Consider the following 18245-nt stretch of genomic DNA (forward strand, 5'->3'; position numbering starts at 1 on the left):
AAAAAAAAAAAAAAAGAAAAAAAAAAAAAAAAAACCACTGCACTCCAGCCTGGGCAACAGGAGGGGGCGGGGGGGAGAGAGGAAGGAAGGGAAAGAAAGAAAGAGAAAGAAAGAAAGAATGATTATAGTCAGGAGAGCATAGTCAATTCACAAGTAAAATGGATAAGACTTAATGACCAGTGAATGTGAGGAAAGAGAGAGTTGATGTCTTTTTAAGAGACAAGATGGGGCCGTGCATGGTGGCTCACGCCTGTAATCCCAGCACTTTGGGAGGCCAAGGTGGGCAGATCACGAGGTCAGGAGATGGAGACCATCCTGGCTAATATGGTGGCTCTACCGAAAATACAAAAAATTAGCCGGGCGAGGTGGCGGGCGCCTGTAGTCCCAGCTACTCGGGAGGCTGAGGCAGGAGAATGGCGTGAACCCAGGAGGCAGAGCTTGCATGAGCCGAGATCACGCCACGGCACTCCAGCCTGGGCGACAGGGCAAGACTCCATCTCAAAAAAAAAAAAAAAAGAGACAAGATGGGCCAGGTTTGCAGTGGCTCACGCCTGCAATCTCAGCACTTTGGGAGGCCAAGGCAGGCAGATCTCTTGAGGTCAGGAGTTCGAGACCAGTCTGGCCAACATGGTGAAACACGGTCTCTACAAAAAATACAAAAATTAGCCAGGCATGGTGGCACAGGCCTGTAATCCCAGCTACACAGGAAGCTGAGGCAGGAGAATGACTTGAACCTGGGAGGCGGAGGTTGCAGTGAGCTGAGATCACACCACTGCACTCTAGCCTGGGCAAGAGTGAAGCTTCATCTCAAAAAAAAAAAAAAAGAAAGACTGGATACATGATAACACAAAGAATGGGTATCAGCTGCCTATACAAACATGCTCAAGAGAGGTCCCAAAATTCTGATGTATAAATTTGAAATGAAAATATCGTTTTAAAAATCCCCTTTTCAGACCGGGCGCGGTGGCTCAAGCCTGTAATCCCAGCACTTTGGGAGGCCGAGACGGGCAGATCACGAGGTCAGGAGATCGAGACCATCCTGGCTAACACGGTGAAACCCCATCTCTACTAAAAAAAAAAATACAAAAAACTAGCCGGGCGAGATGGCGGGTGCCTGTAGTCTCAGCTACTCGGGAGGCTGAGGCAGGAGAATGGCGTGAACCCGGGAGGCGGAGCTTGCAGTGAGCTGAGATCCCGCCACTGCACTCCAGCCTGGGCGACAGAGCGAGACTCCGTCTCAAAAAAAAAAAAAAAAAAAAAATCCCCTTTTCAAACACTGTAGATTCAAAATCAATTCTAGTTTTAATCTGGTATATGGGGGTTAAAATATACAACTGACTACTTTAATGCGGGATCCAGAAATAAATACAGTTGTAGCGATAAGATTTCAATCAAGTTTGTGTCTTGTCAACTTCATAGTGATAATTATGTATTGAAGATAAAATACATTCACTATTAGGATGATTTCCTTAGAAACAATTAGAACTGAAAAAAAAAAATACTCACTGTCTAGCTGTTGCTCTAGAATATCTCTTCCTGACTCCAGGATCTGCCACAGTTTAAGATATGCATATCCTACTTCTTCACATTCTTTCTTTTCTTCATCCAGAGGATCACTTACCACTGTAAACTTTAAACTAAAAAGAAATTGCATTTAATTCAGCACTGTTGATACTCTTAATGCTTCAAAAATAAAATAAGGATAGAAGTAATCATAAACAATACAACGTCTTCTCTGAATCGCTTTTCCCTTGCCTCCATTTTACAAACTGACAGTAAGCAAAAAAGTCAGGAATTGGTATAAGTTAAGCAGTAACAGTCCTTTTAGAAGAGGGAACATCATGGGATGTACCCATGAGTTCAAGACCAGCCTGGGTAACATAGGGACACCCTGTCTCTAATAGAAAATAAAAATAAAACTTAGCCGGGCATAGTGGCACGCACCTATAGTCCCAGCTACTTGGAAGGCTGAGGTGAGAAGATCACTTGAGCCCAGGAGGTTGAGGATGCAGTGAGCTGTGATCATGCCACTGCACTTCAACCTGGGTGACAGAGCAAGACCCCGTCTTTAAAAGAAAAATGTAAAAGGAAAAGAAACCCTGTACTGATTAAGCAGTCACTCTCCATTCCCCTTCCCTAGCTCCTGGGAATCACTAATCTACTTTCTATCCCTCTGGATTTGTCTATTCTTGACTTTTCATATTTTTATTAATTTTTAAAAGCAAATATTGGTAGCTAATACAGAGTGCCAGGAATAGGACTAAAAATTCAAGCTCTTAAAAAGCACAGCTAAATATGATTAACCTGAAACAAAGGAATTACTTTAAAGGGATCCATTCTCAGCCCATTAGGCAATATTCATTTGTAACTATGTTTCTATGCCATTATTGAGAACTTCAACAATGCAGAGGGATAATGCTGACTCCCTCATCCCAATTTTCATAGGAAAGGGTTGATGACTAGCATTCTGATGTGCCAGGCACAATACCAAGTGCTTTACGTAAACTATATTATCTCAGTTTTATTCTCACAAGAGCCTGCAAATTAAGTAATGTCAAAAAGATCAAAGAGCTAGTAAGTCAAAGAGTCTGGAATAAAAACAAGGTTGGTGTGATTACAAAACCTGTTCTGTCTGCTAGACCATACTGGCAAAAAGAAAGCCACAGGTAATACCAATCGAATCTAAAATTGAGTAGAAAATGATTATCACTGTAAGGGAATAAAGGAAGAGAGAGTTCTGGAAATGCTGGGACCAAAAAAAAAGCAAAAGCTAAATTTAACATTAGCACAGAAAGGAAAGGACCAAATCACTTTCCATTTCCAAAAGTTCTCTGTAAGCTTAAGTCTGTTTAAGCCCACAGTGATACTGAACTCAGATTCACTGTTTATTTCATCTGGCTCCTTTTTCAGTTCTTTCTGTGACCAACCAAAGACAAAGTAAAAGCAGATTAAACAAATGTATTGGGCCTTTCAAAAAGTGCTTAAAACACTGGGCTGGGCACAGTGGCTCACGTCTGTAATCCCAGCACTTTGGGAGGCAGGGCAGGAGGACTGCTTCAGCCCAGGAGCTGAAAGACCAGCCTGGGCAACATGGTGAGATCCTGTCTCTAAAACAAACAAACAAAAAATTTAAAAGTAAGATAAAATACCAGCTCCATATTATTTCTTATGCACACACATGCAGAGGCGGTATGTATGCCAGATTTCAAAAACCAAAACCATATGCCTATTTAAATTTGAATTTCAGCTAAACAACAAATAACTTTTTTTTTTTAGAGGCAGAGTCTTGCTTTGTCACCCAGGTTGGAGTGCAGTGGCACGATCTTAGCTCACTGCAACCTCTGCCTCCCAGATTCAAATGATTCTTATGCCTCAGCCTCCTGAGTAGCTAGAATTACCAGCATGTGCCACCAAGCCCAGCTGATTTTTTTTGTTTTTTCAGTAGAGACAGGGTTTCACCATGTTGGCCAGGCTGGTCTCTAACTCCTGGCCTCAAGTGATCCGCCTGCCTTGGCCTCCCAAATTGCTGGGATGTGAGCCACCGCACCCGACCAAATAATTTTTTTTAGGATAAGTATGTCCCACATTTTATCTGGAAACTCTAAAAGGAGGCCTTCTTCAGATTATTGGAATAATAAGGACAACCGGCTTTCCTAAAACTTTAAAGGAGATCTAAAATTTACTTAGTTATGTCAATATCCAAAAATTCCTGTTGGCCAGGCGTGGTTGCTCACACCTGTAATCCCAACACTTTGGGAGGCTGAGGCAGAAGGAACACCTGAGGTTGGGAGTTCAAGACCAGCCTGGCCAACGTGGCAAAACCCTGTCTCTACTAAAAGAACAAAAATTAGCCAGGCATGGTGGCGCACACCTGTAATCCCAGCTACTTGGAAGGCTGAGGGAGGAGAATCACTTGAACCCAGGAGGCGGAGGTTGCAGTGAGCCAAGATTGCACCACTGCACTCCAGCCTGGGCAACAGAGCGAGACTCCATCTCAAAAAAAAAAAAAAAAAAAAAAGAATGTCAACACTTTTTGCTCATTCCATTTGGGCATTGTCAGTATTCAAGTAAACTGTGCCACAAAAAAAGGGCCCATCAGGCTGGCATGGGTGAGAAATGAACTAAACCTATAAGATTATGGGCTGGGCACAGTGGCTCACGCCTGTAATCCCAGCACTCTGGGAGGCTAAGGAGGGCAGATCGCTTGAGCTCAGGAGTTCGAGACCAGACCGTGGGCAACATGGCAAAACCCTATCTCTACTACAAACACAAAAAATTAGCCAGGCATGGTGGCACATGCCTATAACCCTAGCTACTTGGGAGGCGGAAGCACAAGAATCCCTTGAGTCTGAGGAGGCAGAGGTTGCAGTGAGCTAAGATGGCGCCACTGCACTCTAGCCTGGACGACAGAGTGAGACCCTGTCTCAAAAATAAATAAATAAATAACCTATAAGATTACATACTTGATTAGGTAGTCAAAAACATAAATTATACTCAAGGACATACGAAATTCATTAAGAGTAAATTAACTCAAAAAAAGTCATTAAAATATTCAGCATCAGCACAAAATCAAACTCAAACTTTTGAATTTCTGTCTCAATATCTCCTTTGTTTCAAAGTGGAAAGCAGATGCTTACTGTCCTTGATCAGGATCTTGTCCATTCAGCATGTCGAACAGAAACTGCCTTCGGTCTTGCTGCTCCTGTGGGTCCAGGTCTATTACTGTATTAAGGGTCAGAGAAAAAAGCAAAAAATCATATACTATTGCAGTGTGAGCCTCAAGACTTTCATAAGTGGTATTCATGGTAGTTTTCATGAAAAGATTAGACTCCTTGCCTGGATCTAGAATAACATGGACCAACTGCTTTGAAAATCATTTGTGTGTGTGTGTGTGTGTGTGTGTGTGTGTGTGTGTGTGTGTGATAGATTCTTACTGTGTCAGGCTGGAATGCAGTGGCGTGATCTCAGTTCACTGCAGTCTCCACCTCCCAAGTTCAAGTGATTCTCCTGCCTCAGCCTCCCGAGTAGTTGGGATTACAGGTGTACCCCACCACGCCCAGCTAATTTTTGTATTTTCAGTACAGACAGGGTTTCGCCATGTTGGCCAGGCTGGTCTCCAACTCCTGACCTCAAGTAATCTGCCCGCCTTGGCTTCCCAAAGTGCTGGGATTACAGGCATGAGCCACTGCACCCAGGCTCCTTTGAAATTCTGAATGAAAAAGATTTCCACACTTGAATCAAATATGAGGGTAGGAAAAAAAGATTTCATGCATGACTTTCTCAAATTTTCACTTATGATATGCTCTTTCTTTAAAAACTGCTGAAAATATGATCCATTAAAATAAGAAAATAAATCAGAGGATGACCAGGAGATAGTAAATCTGGTATAGGAGAGAATTTGATCATATTCTCCATGAGCAGCAGTAATAACGGAACAGTGGGCTAGAGCAGAACAAGAGGATAGAGAGAGGTCTTCAGGGAAAAAATGGATGATTGAGTAGATAATGTGACAGGTTTATTTGAAAATGTAGGAAAGCTGTTGGAGGACAGGAAAATAATTACAATATGTATAATGAAAATCAGGCAAATGAAAAATTGCCTCAAAAAATAAGTGAAAAGAAATATAATCATTGCATACTACTTGGTTCTACAAGACTTAATATTTACATATCCATAATAACAGAACCAATTTAAATTGATTTAAATGAAAATTATGATACAATTATATGGGAAGGAAGGGACATGAGTGTAGTGCAAAAGAGCTAACTTTTAAGGTCCAAGATAGGAAGTCTAAAGCCAGTGAATCAGGAAATTGTAATAGAAATGTTACTCAGAAGCCAGGTATGGTGGCTCATGCCTGTAATTCCAGCTACTCAGGAAGCTGAGGCAGGAGGATCATTTGAGTCCAGGAGTTTGAAACCAGCCTTAGCAACATGTTCAGACTCCATCTCAAAAAAAAAACAAAAAACAAAAAAAAAAGAGGAAAAGAGGGAGAACAAAAATCAATACTCAGAAATATGATGGAGGTAAATAACAGAAGAAATGGCTGAGATAGGATGGGCTTGGTGGCTCACGCCTATAATCCCAGCACTTCAGGAGTCCAAGGCAGGCAGATCACTTGAGGTCAGGAGTTTGAGACCAGGCTGGTCAAAATGGTGAAACCCTGCCTCTACTAAAAATACAAAAAATTAGCCAGGCACAGTGGTGTGCACCTGTAATCCCAGCTACTTGGGAGACTGAGGCACGTGAATCGCTTGAACCTGGGAGTCAGAGGTGGCAGTGAGCCAAGATCACATCACTGTATTCTAGCCTGGGCAACAGACAGAGACTCCATCTCAAAAAGTAAAAATAAATATAGCTGAAATATGGAAAGCAGTGGATTGAGGAAGGGTGGGAACAGGGGAAGTGATTTGTGAAGAGGTGGAATAAAGGACTGCTAACTGTAAAATGTTTAGCCCCATTTGATGTTTTTAAACCATATGCACACAGTACTTTGAAAAATAAAATAATAAAATGAAATGGTTGGATTCACCCCACAAAAATCCAGAGTAATTCTGACCCTCAGTCTCAATGTTCATCAGACTTCCTCACCCCAATAACCACACAGGATGCCTCACCCTTGCTAAAGTGAAAGTAGATTTCTTCTCCTGCCCTAGGCTTCCTTAGGGATACTGGAGTCTCTGTCTCCGACAAGGGTAGGTCGTAGAATTTGTACTCCACGTACACCTGTTTTATGTTCTCATCAGACATTACTTCTGCCTCTGGGTAGAAGGCCAGGGAGACAATTTCAATGCACATCTTCTCTGAATCCTGATAAGGAAAATTTAGTTTATTTAGTTCCTAAAGATTAGTGAGGCTCCAAGTGCTTATACTCCATCCAATTAACACAGTACCGTACTCTCTAGAAATCAACCATAGGCATAATCTATGTACTATATTATTCCCTGAGAATCCTTTTATAGGTAAAACTGGCATCAAAAGACAACTTGACTTAATTGCCATAGCTAATCGATAGGAAATTTATAAAGAGAACCCAGTTCTTCTCTCTCACAGTCCAATGGATCATTTCTCCAGGCCAGTCTTTCTCAGTCATCTCCACATATAGAAAGAATGTATAAAATGTCTGATTTGGAGGGGTGGGGAGGGTGGATAATGGGAGGTTTTCTGGTAGGAACAATGTGCATTGCTCCAGGCTTCACCACAGTAGAATATATCAATGCAGCAACATTGCACTTGTACCCAATGATTATGTACAAATAATACATTTCTAAACAGATAGCTATTTTTCAACTTTATTTTTCTTCTTCTTCTTTTTTTTGAGATAGAGTTTTGCTTTGTTGCCCAGGCTGGAGGGCCTTGGTGTGATCACGGCTCACTGCAGCTTTGACATCCCGAGCTCAAGCAGTCTTCCCACCTTAGTCACCCAAGCAGCTAGGACCACAGGTACACCACCACATGGGGACAATTATTTTCATTTTTTTAATAGAGATACGGTCTTGCTATGTTGCCCAAGATGGTCTAGAACTCCTGGACTCAAGCAATCTGTCCACCTCGGCCTCCCAAAGTGGCTGGGATTAGAGGCATGAGCCACTGCAACTGGCCACAATTTTCTTAATGAAAACCAATCTAGGCCGGGCACGGTGGCTCACGCCTGTAATTCCAGCACTTTGGGAGGCCGAGGTGGGCAGATCACGAGGTCAGGAGATCAAGACCATCATTACTAACACAGTGAAACCCCACCTGTACTAAAAATACAAAAAACTAGCCGGGCGTGGTGGCGGGCGCCTGTAGTCCCAGCTACTCGGGAGGCTGAGGCAGGAGAATGGCGTGAAACCAGGAGGCAGAGCTTGCAGTGAGCTGAGATCGGGCCACTGCACTCCAGCCTGGGTGACAGGGCGAGACACCATCTCAAAAAAAAAAAAAAAAAAGAAAGAAAAGAAAACCATCTAGTATTTTCCTGAGGTTAGGACCTAAAAGACCTCCTGATTGATACTGGAGATTCAGTAGCTGCTTCAGCCACTATAGCAAAGAGCTGCCCAGGGCTTCCCGAGCCCACCCAAGTGCGTGCCACTGAGGAGACCACCGGACCTCCCTGCCCTCCCACGGGAACTCCAATATTTTCAATCCCACTTCAGAGTCGCTGCCATCACCCTGTCCTCTCTTTTGATTGTCCCTGTGTGCATGTTGGCATCAGGGACACCAGGAGGAGGTTTCCAGAAGTACACCAAGGCCAACAGAAGTCTCCTCCTTCCACAGTGTGGCAGGCAAGCCAGCATCGTGACACCAGTAATGAGTCAATCCAGAATGGTTCCCTACCAGCCGTAGCTCTCACCCCAGCATCTGTGAGTGACCTCCTGTATGCTTCTTTTCGCTAGCCAATGCCCTGACTTCTCCAAAGACCTGCTCTTACCCCATCTTTTCTTCTTTTAGAAAGCAAGTGGAGCTCCTGTACCTGCCCCTAAGAAATTTAGCGGGCAAGATCTCTCAATGATTCTGCATCAGAATCATCTGGGTTGCTTCTTTAAAATGAAGATATTTGGCGGGGCGCAGTGGCTCACACCTGTAATACCAGCACTTTGGGAAGCTGAGGCGGGCAAATCACCTGAGGTCAGGAGTTCGGAACCAGCCTGGCCAACATGGTGAAACCCCATCTCCACTAAAAGTACAAAAATCAGCCAGGCATGGTGGCTCATGCCTATAGTCCTAGCTACTAGGGAGGCTGACATATGAGAATCGCTTCAACCTAGGAGGCGGAGGTTGCAGTGCCACTGCACTCCAGACTGGGCAACAGTGTGAGAGTGGGTCTCAAAAAAAAAAACCCCAAAAAAAACTATATTTGACATTTTCCTCTTAATAACCCTCCCACAACATCCAATTCTCCCATACATTAAGAAAACCATTGACTATACAGTGTTTTCAAAAATCTGAGTTTTTTGACATTTTGATGGGTCAGATTAGTGGGTTTCACTAGCTTTTTATAAAAGAAACAATAGGTAAGGATAGACAGGATTAGACAGTATACAGTGGAATAGGAGAACGCATGGCAAATGTTAATAGTAAGCCTAGTTTCCTGAAACTTTGTTCTTTTATGAGTGTATTGGATACTGAAGAAATGTATTTCTCATAGTGATTGCTATAAAAAATGTATAAAAGCCTCTGTGTTACATCAGACTGTCTAGAGTTGCTCCTGGGAATCTGTATTTACTTATTTACTTAGAGATGGAGTCTAGCACTGTCGTCCAGGCTGGAGTGCAGTGGCGCAGTCTCGGCTCACTGCAACCTCTGCCTCCCTGGTTCAAGCGATTCTCCTTCCCCAGCTTCCTGAGCTTGGACTACAGCATGTGCCATTATGGCCAGCTAATTTTTGTATTTTCAGTAGAGATGGGGTTTCGCCATGTTGCCCAGGTTGGTCTCAAACTCCTGGCCTCAAGTGATCCACCCACCTCGGCCTCCCGAAGTGTTGGGATTACAGGCGTGAGCCATTGCGCCCGGCCCCATTAAAATCTATGCGGAGTATCTAGTGCCTGGCACACAGTATATACTCAGTAAAACTGTATTAAATGTTACCTTGAGCAAGCCCTTCTCCCTCGAATTCACTGTCCTCCTTTGAAAGGGGGTGGGGGGATAATAATATATATGTGAGCAAGAGAAACTGTAATTTTCTTTTAATTTCCCACACCTCAGGTAAATCAAACTCTTTCCTGCCTCAGGGCCTTTACACTTACCAATTCCTTTGCCTGAGATGAGTACAGTCTACCCAGTACATGGGTAGCTCTTCCCTTCTCATTCTTCAGATTTCAGTTCAAATGTCCCCTCCTCAGAGAAATCTTTCCTTAACACCTATCCTAGTTCAAGCCCCCCATTGCTATTATATCACCCTTTTTATTTCCCTCATAATACTCAGAATCTCAGAGCTATCTGCTTTACTTATTTGCTCACTGATGCACATGTTTTCCCTCAGTAGTATGTGAGATTCAAGACAAAAGAGACCAAGTCTGTCTTATCCACCATTTTGTGCCCACAGAGCCTGGCAGTTATTAAAACAGGCGCTTCATAATTACTTGAAGGAAAGAATAACTCATAAGGCTGCTGTGAAGCCCGAGAGAGTCATGAATAGCAACCACTTGGCACACAGTATGAAATCTCAATCATTACCCATTAGAGTTCTGTCTAAACGAAAGGTCATGTATTATTTTAATGCACTACCGATCAGCAGTTAAGAGGAAAGAACTATAAAAAGCTAAATATATCGACATGGATGGAACCCCAAAACACTACTGATCGAAAAATACATGTTTCATAACGTTACCAACAAAGAAAAAAAAAAAGAGTAAAACTAAATACAAATTATATAGCACCTTCCTGTACATCTAAAATTATTTTTCTTTTTTTTCTTTTTGAGACTGAGTTTCGCTCCGTCGCCAGACTGGAGTGCAGCGGCGCCATCTCAGCTCACTGCAACCTCTGACTCCCTGGTTCAAACGATTTTCCTTTCTCAGCCTTTCGAGCAGCCGGGATTACAAGCATGCGCCACCACGCCCAGCTAATTTTTGTATTTTTAGTAGAGACGGGGTTTCACCATGTTGGCCAGGATGAACTCGATCTCCTGACCTCGTGATCTGCCCACCTCAGTCTCCCAAAGTGCTGGGATTACAGGTATGAGCCACCATGCCTGGCCTTAAAATTATTTCAAAATAAGGTTTTAAAAAAGAATATGTGTAGTTTTGTGTCATTTATTTGAAGGAAAAAGAGGCAAATACAAAACACTATGAAAGTTAGTTATTTTTTTAAGCCCTGAAAAAATTTACCCCAAAATTCACAACAATGGATTTCTTGGGGGAATGGGGTGCAAAGACAGCAGGGGATTAAGGATAATGGTCAGTCTAAGTGATTCAGCTTTATTTGTAATATTCTAGTATTTTACAAAAAAAAAAGTATTTCTATCTTGAGTTGTTTAATTTAAAATTTTTGAATTCACTAAAAATCCTGGAACAAAAAAAAAAATGTATTCTAAACCTTACTTGTGTAGTCTAATTTAAATTTTTTTTTTTTTTTTAAGACAGAGTCTTAGTCTGTCACCCAGGCTGGAGTGCAGTGGCGTGATCTCGGCTCACGGCAACCTTCACCCCCTGGGTTCAAGTGATTCTCATGCCTCAGCCTCCCGAGTAGTTGGGGTTACCAGCATGTGCCACCACATCTGACTAATATTTTTATATTTTTAGTAGAGACTGGGTTTCACCATGTTGGCCAGGCTGTTCTCAAACCCCTGACCTCCAGTGATCCACCCGCCTCGGCCTCCCAAAGTGCTAGGATTACAGGCATGAGCCATTGCGCTTGGCTAGTTAAAGAAAAAAAAACAAATTTTTTGAGATGGAGTCTTGCTCTTTTGCCCAGGCTGGAGTGCAGTGATACGATCTTGGCTCACTGCAAACTCCACCTCCTGGGCTCAAGCGATTCTCCTGCCTCAGCCTCCGGAGTAGCTGGGATTACAGGCACCCGCCATCATGCCCTGCTAATTTTTGTATTTCTGTACACAGGATTTCTCCATGTTGGCCAGGCTTGTCTCGAACTCCTGACCTCAGGTGATCCGCCCACCTGGGCTCACAGTGATGGGATTACAGGCGTGAGCCCCCATGCCCAGCAAATTTTTTAAACTTGCTAATAATCCTGGGACAATAATCAGAAGTCCATATTCATGCAGACTACATCAAGTTTATTCTGGTAACAATGGCAAAATGGGAGGATGAATAAGATTAAAATTTGATCCAAGTATACACAGATGTTTTATTCATTCATATTAGGTTGGACTATGCAGAACTGACAATTGTCAACCATTTTTTATCTATAAGTATGACAATATATGGTTCAATCTAATATTTTTTGTTGGATTCAGAATCCTTTCTTTACATGAGCTAATTACATTATGTAATTGTATTGGGACTGAACAGCAAAAAAAGCATGCAACTAGTAATATTAACCATTGAAATATGTATCAACTCATTTGAACTTGCTGGCAGAAACCCTGCAAGGATTAGTGCCAGGTAACACCCTTTGGCTTATTAGCTTCAGATGTGCTACCTAATTTGGCTGGGGGGCAGGGCTGCTAAAACGTACTACCCGGCATACATAAGGGTCAGGAAATCCCTGACACCTGAAATTAACACCATAAGAGAAAAAATTTGGGGGTTCTCGATATTCACTATTGCTAAAGAAGCAGTAATCTAAGGCCGTAGAGCAAATGAAAATGATTGCTCCCTCCTGGTTAGTAACTGTTAAGAAGAGGGAGGCCTGGTGCGGTGGCTCACGCCTGTAATCCCAGCACTTTGGGAGGCTGAGGCGGGCAGATCACGAGGTCAGGAGATCGAGACCATCCTGGCTAACACGGTGAAATCCCGTCTCTACTAAAAATACAAAAAATTACCAGGTGTGGTGGCACATGCCTGTAGTCCCAGCTACTCAGAGGGTGAGACAGGAGAATGGCGTGAACCCGGGAGGCGGAGCTTGCAGTGAGTGGAGATCCCACCACTGCACTCCAGCCTGGGCGACAGAGCGAGACTAGGTCTCAAAACAAACAAACAAAAAAATTAGCTGGACGTGACAGCATGTGTCTGTAGTCCCAGCTACTTGAGAAGCTGAGGCAGGAGAGTCACTTGAACCCGGGAAGGGGAGGTTACAGTGAGCCAAGATAGTGCCACTGCACTCCAGCCTGGGTGACAGAGCGAGACTCTATCTTAAAAAAAAAAAAAAAAAAGTTTAACTTAGACCGGGCGCCGTGGCTCATACCTGTAAATCCCAGCACTTTGGGAGGCGGAGGTGGGTGGATCACCTGAGGTTGGGAGTTTGAGACCAGCCTGGACAACATAGTGAAACTCCATCTCTACTAAAGACACAAAAATTAGCTGGTCGTGGTGATGCACACATGTGGTCCCAGCTACTCGGGAGCCTGAAGCAGGAGAATCTCTTGAACCTGGGAGGCAGAGTTTTCAGTGAGCCGAGATTGTGCCACTGCACGCACTCCAGCCTACGCGACAGAACAGGCCTCCATCTCAAAAAAAAAAAAAAATGCTTAACATTGAGAACTCCAATAGGTCACAGAAACGAAACTACTATTATCATCACACTCATCATCACTATCATTTGGGACTTAATTTGTCTGAGGCACTGTATTAAACCCTTGTTTTAATCTTGCCACATCACCATCAGATGGGTATACTTACTACTTACATTTTACAGATAAGGAGACAGGCCTAATAGAGTTAAATAACTCTCCCAAAGCTGTCTGACTAGTAAGTAGCAGAGCTGGGATCTAAATCACTGTCTCAGCCAAATTTCCATGCTCTAAAACATTACACTGTACTGCATCTCCATTCATCCCGGCTGACCCCAGGCTGAGGAGTGACAGAACTCAAGTATTGACTCTGAGCTTTCAATCCCCTCTATCTTTCATGCCTAGACATTTTGGAATACAACAATAATTTAATATATACGTGCCCATGTTATAAGCTTAACTTGATAATAACACTAATTTTTTGCTTAAGTAGGTTCCTTTTTCATATTTAATTTCTCAAGTAACACTTTGGGGCACACAAAGAAGTTTCCTAAAAGGGCATCTTATTTAGGAGTCTTCAATTTAGGTAATTTTTAAACGGACTCTGGCTGGCTTGTTACAGTTCAAGATCAGTTTGCTGATCAGCTGGCTGCTTTTTTGGTTACTTAAGAGATGGCACAGTTTAAAAACCTCAACTGGAGTTTCAGCTCTTTCACTAACTCAATAATCCTGTACACATCATTTAGTCTTCTTTACCTTGGTAGTATCTAAGTGTTATCTAATTCCAACATTCTGTGGCTCCTATCTGTATTACAAACACTTCTCAGTATATTAACTACATAATATCTAAAAAATATGATAGATAAAAGTTCAGACAAAGAGAAACTTAACTGGTTTTGCTGTTGCTGTTGTTTTTGAGACGGGGTCTCTGTCACCTAGGCTTGAGTACAGTGGCAAGATCATGGCTCACCACAGCCTCAAACTCTCAGGCTCAAAGAATCGTCTCACCTCAGCCTCCCAGGTACTTAGGACTACAGATGTGAGCCACCGCGTCTAGCTAGTTTTTAAATTTTATGTAGAGACAGTTGTCTTGCTATGTTGCTCAGGCTGGTCTTGAATTCCTGGCCTCAAGCAATCCGCCTGCCTCAGTCTCCCAAAGTGCTGGGATTACAGGTGTGAGCCACCACACCTTGGCTGAAATTGAACTATGTGTTATATTCAATGTTTAAGTCTACTGACTTTGAGTTGTTTCTCCTCACTCCAGTATCTTTCATTTTCCTGCAATTCTTCAGCACAAATTCCAGCTTTCAAGGAAGAGTTTTCCAACCTCTACAAAAGCAACCATAAATTTCCTTTTCTGATTTCTTACAACAAACTTTAAATTACACAATCTATCTCCTTGGTTTTAGGTCATCCTACATTCTTATTTAATGTTTCTAATGAAGTTCATAATCATCAATTTGCTCTGAATCTTTTATTCAGTCACTCACTCAACAAATATTAATTGAGGACCTACGAATGTGCCAGGCAGCGGTGACTTAAGACTAATTGTTTTCTACCCATTTGTAACCCACAAGGTTAGAACACAATGATTATTGAATATATCTGTGGATATTTATTAATACATGTGTGTCTCTTAAATTAGTCCTGAAAGAGCTTTGAGGCTGAACTGTTTAATAGATAATTACAGGTTGAGTAAAAAACAGCAGAAATGGAAAGATCTCCATGAGCCCTCCCATGAAGAATCCTGTCCTCTCTTCCAGATTCCATCTCCCAAAGCAAACCTGTTCTCCTTAGATGGACTTAAAGACAGGGGTACCATTCAGGCTGGGCATGAATTACAGGACACAATGGAGGATATGGGAATAAGAACAGGCAAAGGATCAAGATAGGAGAGAAGTATTGAAGCAAGTCATCATTTACACTATCTCAAGAAAATGATCCTTTTATCTGACTGTATCAGCCGACCTTCGTTCACATGAAACATAAATTTAACTAAACAATTTGCATTTTCCATCAGCTTCATTAAAACTGGATTGACCTTTTGACCTTTATTTGTGTGGCCACTAAGCACACTGTCATTACTGCTTTTTTTTTTTTTTGAGACAGAGTTTTGCTCTTGTTGCCTAGGCTGGAGTGCAATGGCGCGATCTCAGCTCACTGCAACCTCTGCCTCCTGGGTTCAAGCGATTCTCCTGCCTCAGCCTCCTGAGTAGCTGGGATTACAGGGATGCGCAACCATGCCTGGCTAATTTTTTTTGTATTTTCAGTAGAGATGAGGTTTCTCCATGTTGGTCAAGCTGGTCTCGAACTCCCGATCTTAGGTGATCTGCCCACCTCAGCCTCCCAAGGTGCTGGGATTACAGGCATGAGCCACCATGCCTGGTCACTGTCATTATTTATAGTCTTATCTCGTATGCAATGATTACACCAGTGTACTTACTGCCTTATATTTCTGAGACATGGGTGGCACTATGACGTCATCACTGTCTGTAGTTTGTGCTTCACTGACTTCAGAACCTTGTTCAGAGGATTCTTTATCTGCTAGAGAAGAGGTTGCAGTTATAGAACTGTTTCAAAGCACTCCAGCCCAAGAAAAGACCCAGCACACACATCTCCAATCCACTGCCTGGTCACTAGTTCCAAGTGTCTAGATTTTGCCTTCACTTACTAAGAATCAAACCCTCTTTTTCGGCCGGGCGCGGTGGCTCAAGCCTGTAATCCCAGCACTTTGGGAGGCCGAGACGGGCGGATCACGAGGTCAGGAGATCAAGACCATCCTGGCTAACCGGTGAAACCCCGTCTCTACTAAAAAATACAAAAAACTAGCCGGGCGAGGTGGCGGGTGCCTGTAGTCCCAGCTACTCAGGAGGCTGAGGCAGGAGAATGGCGTAAACCTGGGAGGCAGAGCTTGCAGTGAGCTGAGATCTGGCCACTGCACTCCAGCCTGGGCGACAGAGCGAGACTCCGTCTCAAAAAAAAAAAAAAAAACCCTCTTTTTCAAAGGTACACTTATTCAGAAGCTTGCTAAACATACAGGATTCACTTCTCAAAAAAAGAAAGGGAAAGAAGGAAAAAGAGAAAGGAAGGAAGGCAGGCAGGAAGGAAGGGTGAGAGTAAGGGAGGAAGAAGGAAGTCCTTTTGTAGGAGCTGAAGAAAATGGCCAAGCTTGAGGTAAAGCAGTGCAACTAGGTGGGGCAGATTGTATTTTCCAAAGATGGCCTCTCTGGCCAGGCGCGGTGGCTCACACCTGTAATCCCAGCACTTTGGGAGGCCGAGGCAGTGATCACCTGAGGTCAGGAGTTTTAGACCAGCCTGGCCAACATGGTGAAGTTCCATCTCTACTAAAAATGCAAAATTAGCCTGGCTTGGTGGCGCACTCCTGTGGTCCTAGCTACTCAGGAGGCTGAGGCAGGAGAGTTGCTTGAATCTGGGAGGCAGAGGTTGCAGTGAGCGGAGATCGAGCCACTGCACTCCAGCCTGGGCGACAAGAGACTCTGTCTCAAAAACAAAACAAAACAAAAAGATAGCCTCAAATGATCTCTCCCATCCCACATGCTCTCCTCACAATGCAACTGACCTTAACACTGCTCCTATTGAGTGCTGGGGTCTTTGTCCCCTCCCCTTCAACTAAGGTGGATCTTTTGGACTGTCTCAACTGAAAGAGTATGGTAGGAGTGATGCTATGTGACTTCTAAGGCCTGAACACAAAAATGCCACAGACTTGCACCTGGCTCTCTTGGAACTCAGCTACCAACCTGTGAGGAAGCCCAAGCAACTGCTGACAGCCAGGGGCACCTGATCAGCGAGTAGGGTGAGCCATCTTGCAAGTTAAACCCATCAGCCCCCTAGCTGAGCTACCCCATCTCATGCCACATTGAGAGAGGAGAAATGAGCCTTCTTCATGAGACCTGCCTAACATGCAGAGTAGTGAGCCAAAGAAATGATCGTTGTTGTTTTAAGTCACTAAGTTTTGGAGTAGATTGTTACACAGCATTAGATAACTGGACAGCAAGCTGTGCCTCTTCTGTAAAATTTCAAAATCTTGGGTTGTCTGTTTCACTGAGGTCTCAAAGGGAAAAGGTCTGAGGGGCAGCAAAAGCAAAGGCTGCTAAAGGACACAAGGCTTTGTCTACATATGTGGAAATGGCCTCAAAATTAGGCCCTTTTCATTTCTTGATGGCCTTTACCTAATACCCTTAGATCTTTGTCTAAAATATTAATAAGCTTCTTTTTCAACAACTACAGTATCCTGCCTCAGATAGCTCCACTCAGATGTCTGAAACCAGGCAGATTTTAGCTTCTTGTGAGTACTAACTGGTGGTTTTGATTTTTTTTTTTTTTTTTTTTTTTTTTTTGAGATGGAGTATTGCTCTTTTTGCCCAGGCTGGAGTACATGGCATGGTCTCAGCTCACTGCAACTTCTGCCTCCCAGGTTCCAGCAATTCTCCTGCCTCAGCTTCCCAGGTAAATGGGGTTACCAGCACCTGCCACCACACCTGGCTAATTTTTGCATTTTTAGTAGAGGCAGGGTTTCACCACGTTGGCCAGGCTAGTCTCAAACTCCTGACCTCAGGTGATCTGCCCGTCTCTGCCTCTCAAACTGCTGGGATTACAGGTGTAAGCCACCGCGCCTGGCCAGTCTTGATCTTTTGAAATTCATGGAGAACAGCGATATTAAAACAATAACAATTAGGCTTCCACAGAAATAGTCTTTCTTTATTATTTATGACTATAAATAGATGACCATATAGTACATGAGGTTTAGATTACCTTCTGGTCTCATATTTCACATTCTGCAAGGAGAAAAAACTAGTGGATATAGATTATACTTAATCAAATACCTGAAGAAATGTAAATTGGGAGTATGGAGATAACTGGAACCCTGCATTCAGGTCTGGATACACTGAAGCTATCTAGATACAGTGGTACTATCTATTCTACTATTTAATGATTAATAATATTCCATTGTCTGCAAATCATAAGAATGGAATTGTTGGCCGGGCACGGTGGCTCAAGCCTGTAATCCCAGCACTTTGGGAGGCCGAGACGGGCGGATCACGAGGTCAGAAGATCGAGACCATCCTGGCTAACCCGGTGAAACCCCGTCTCTACTAAAAAAATACAAAAAACTAGCCGGGCGAGGCGGCGGGCGCCTGTAGTCCCAGCTACTAGGGAGGCTGAGGCAGGAGAATGG

The 18245-nt window shown here is 43.3% G+C and overlaps 1 protein-coding gene across 1 annotated transcript in view; it reads right to left on the reverse strand.

Annotated features, from left to right (window-relative positions):
- Positions 1-18245, reverse strand: part of RPGRIP1 (RPGR interacting protein 1) — a 45985-nt gene that overhangs the window by 3207 nt on the left and 24533 nt on the right. Inside the window, exons 13-16 of the mRNA XM_026446939.1 lie at positions 15492-15592; positions 6618-6810; positions 4638-4722; positions 1507-1637 (exon numbers count right to left, since the gene is read on the reverse strand). Coding sequence (XP_026302724.1) covers positions 1507-1637; positions 4638-4722; positions 6618-6810; positions 15492-15592 — 510 coding nt within the window. The remainder of the gene's footprint in view (positions 1-1506; positions 1638-4637; positions 4723-6617; positions 6811-15491; positions 15593-18245) is intronic.

The sequence above is a fragment of the Piliocolobus tephrosceles genome, chromosome 6 (genome assembly GCF_002776525.5).
Source record: "Piliocolobus tephrosceles isolate RC106 chromosome 6, ASM277652v3, whole genome shotgun sequence".
Taxonomy (NCBI): domain Eukaryota; kingdom Metazoa; phylum Chordata; class Mammalia; order Primates; family Cercopithecidae; genus Piliocolobus; species Piliocolobus tephrosceles.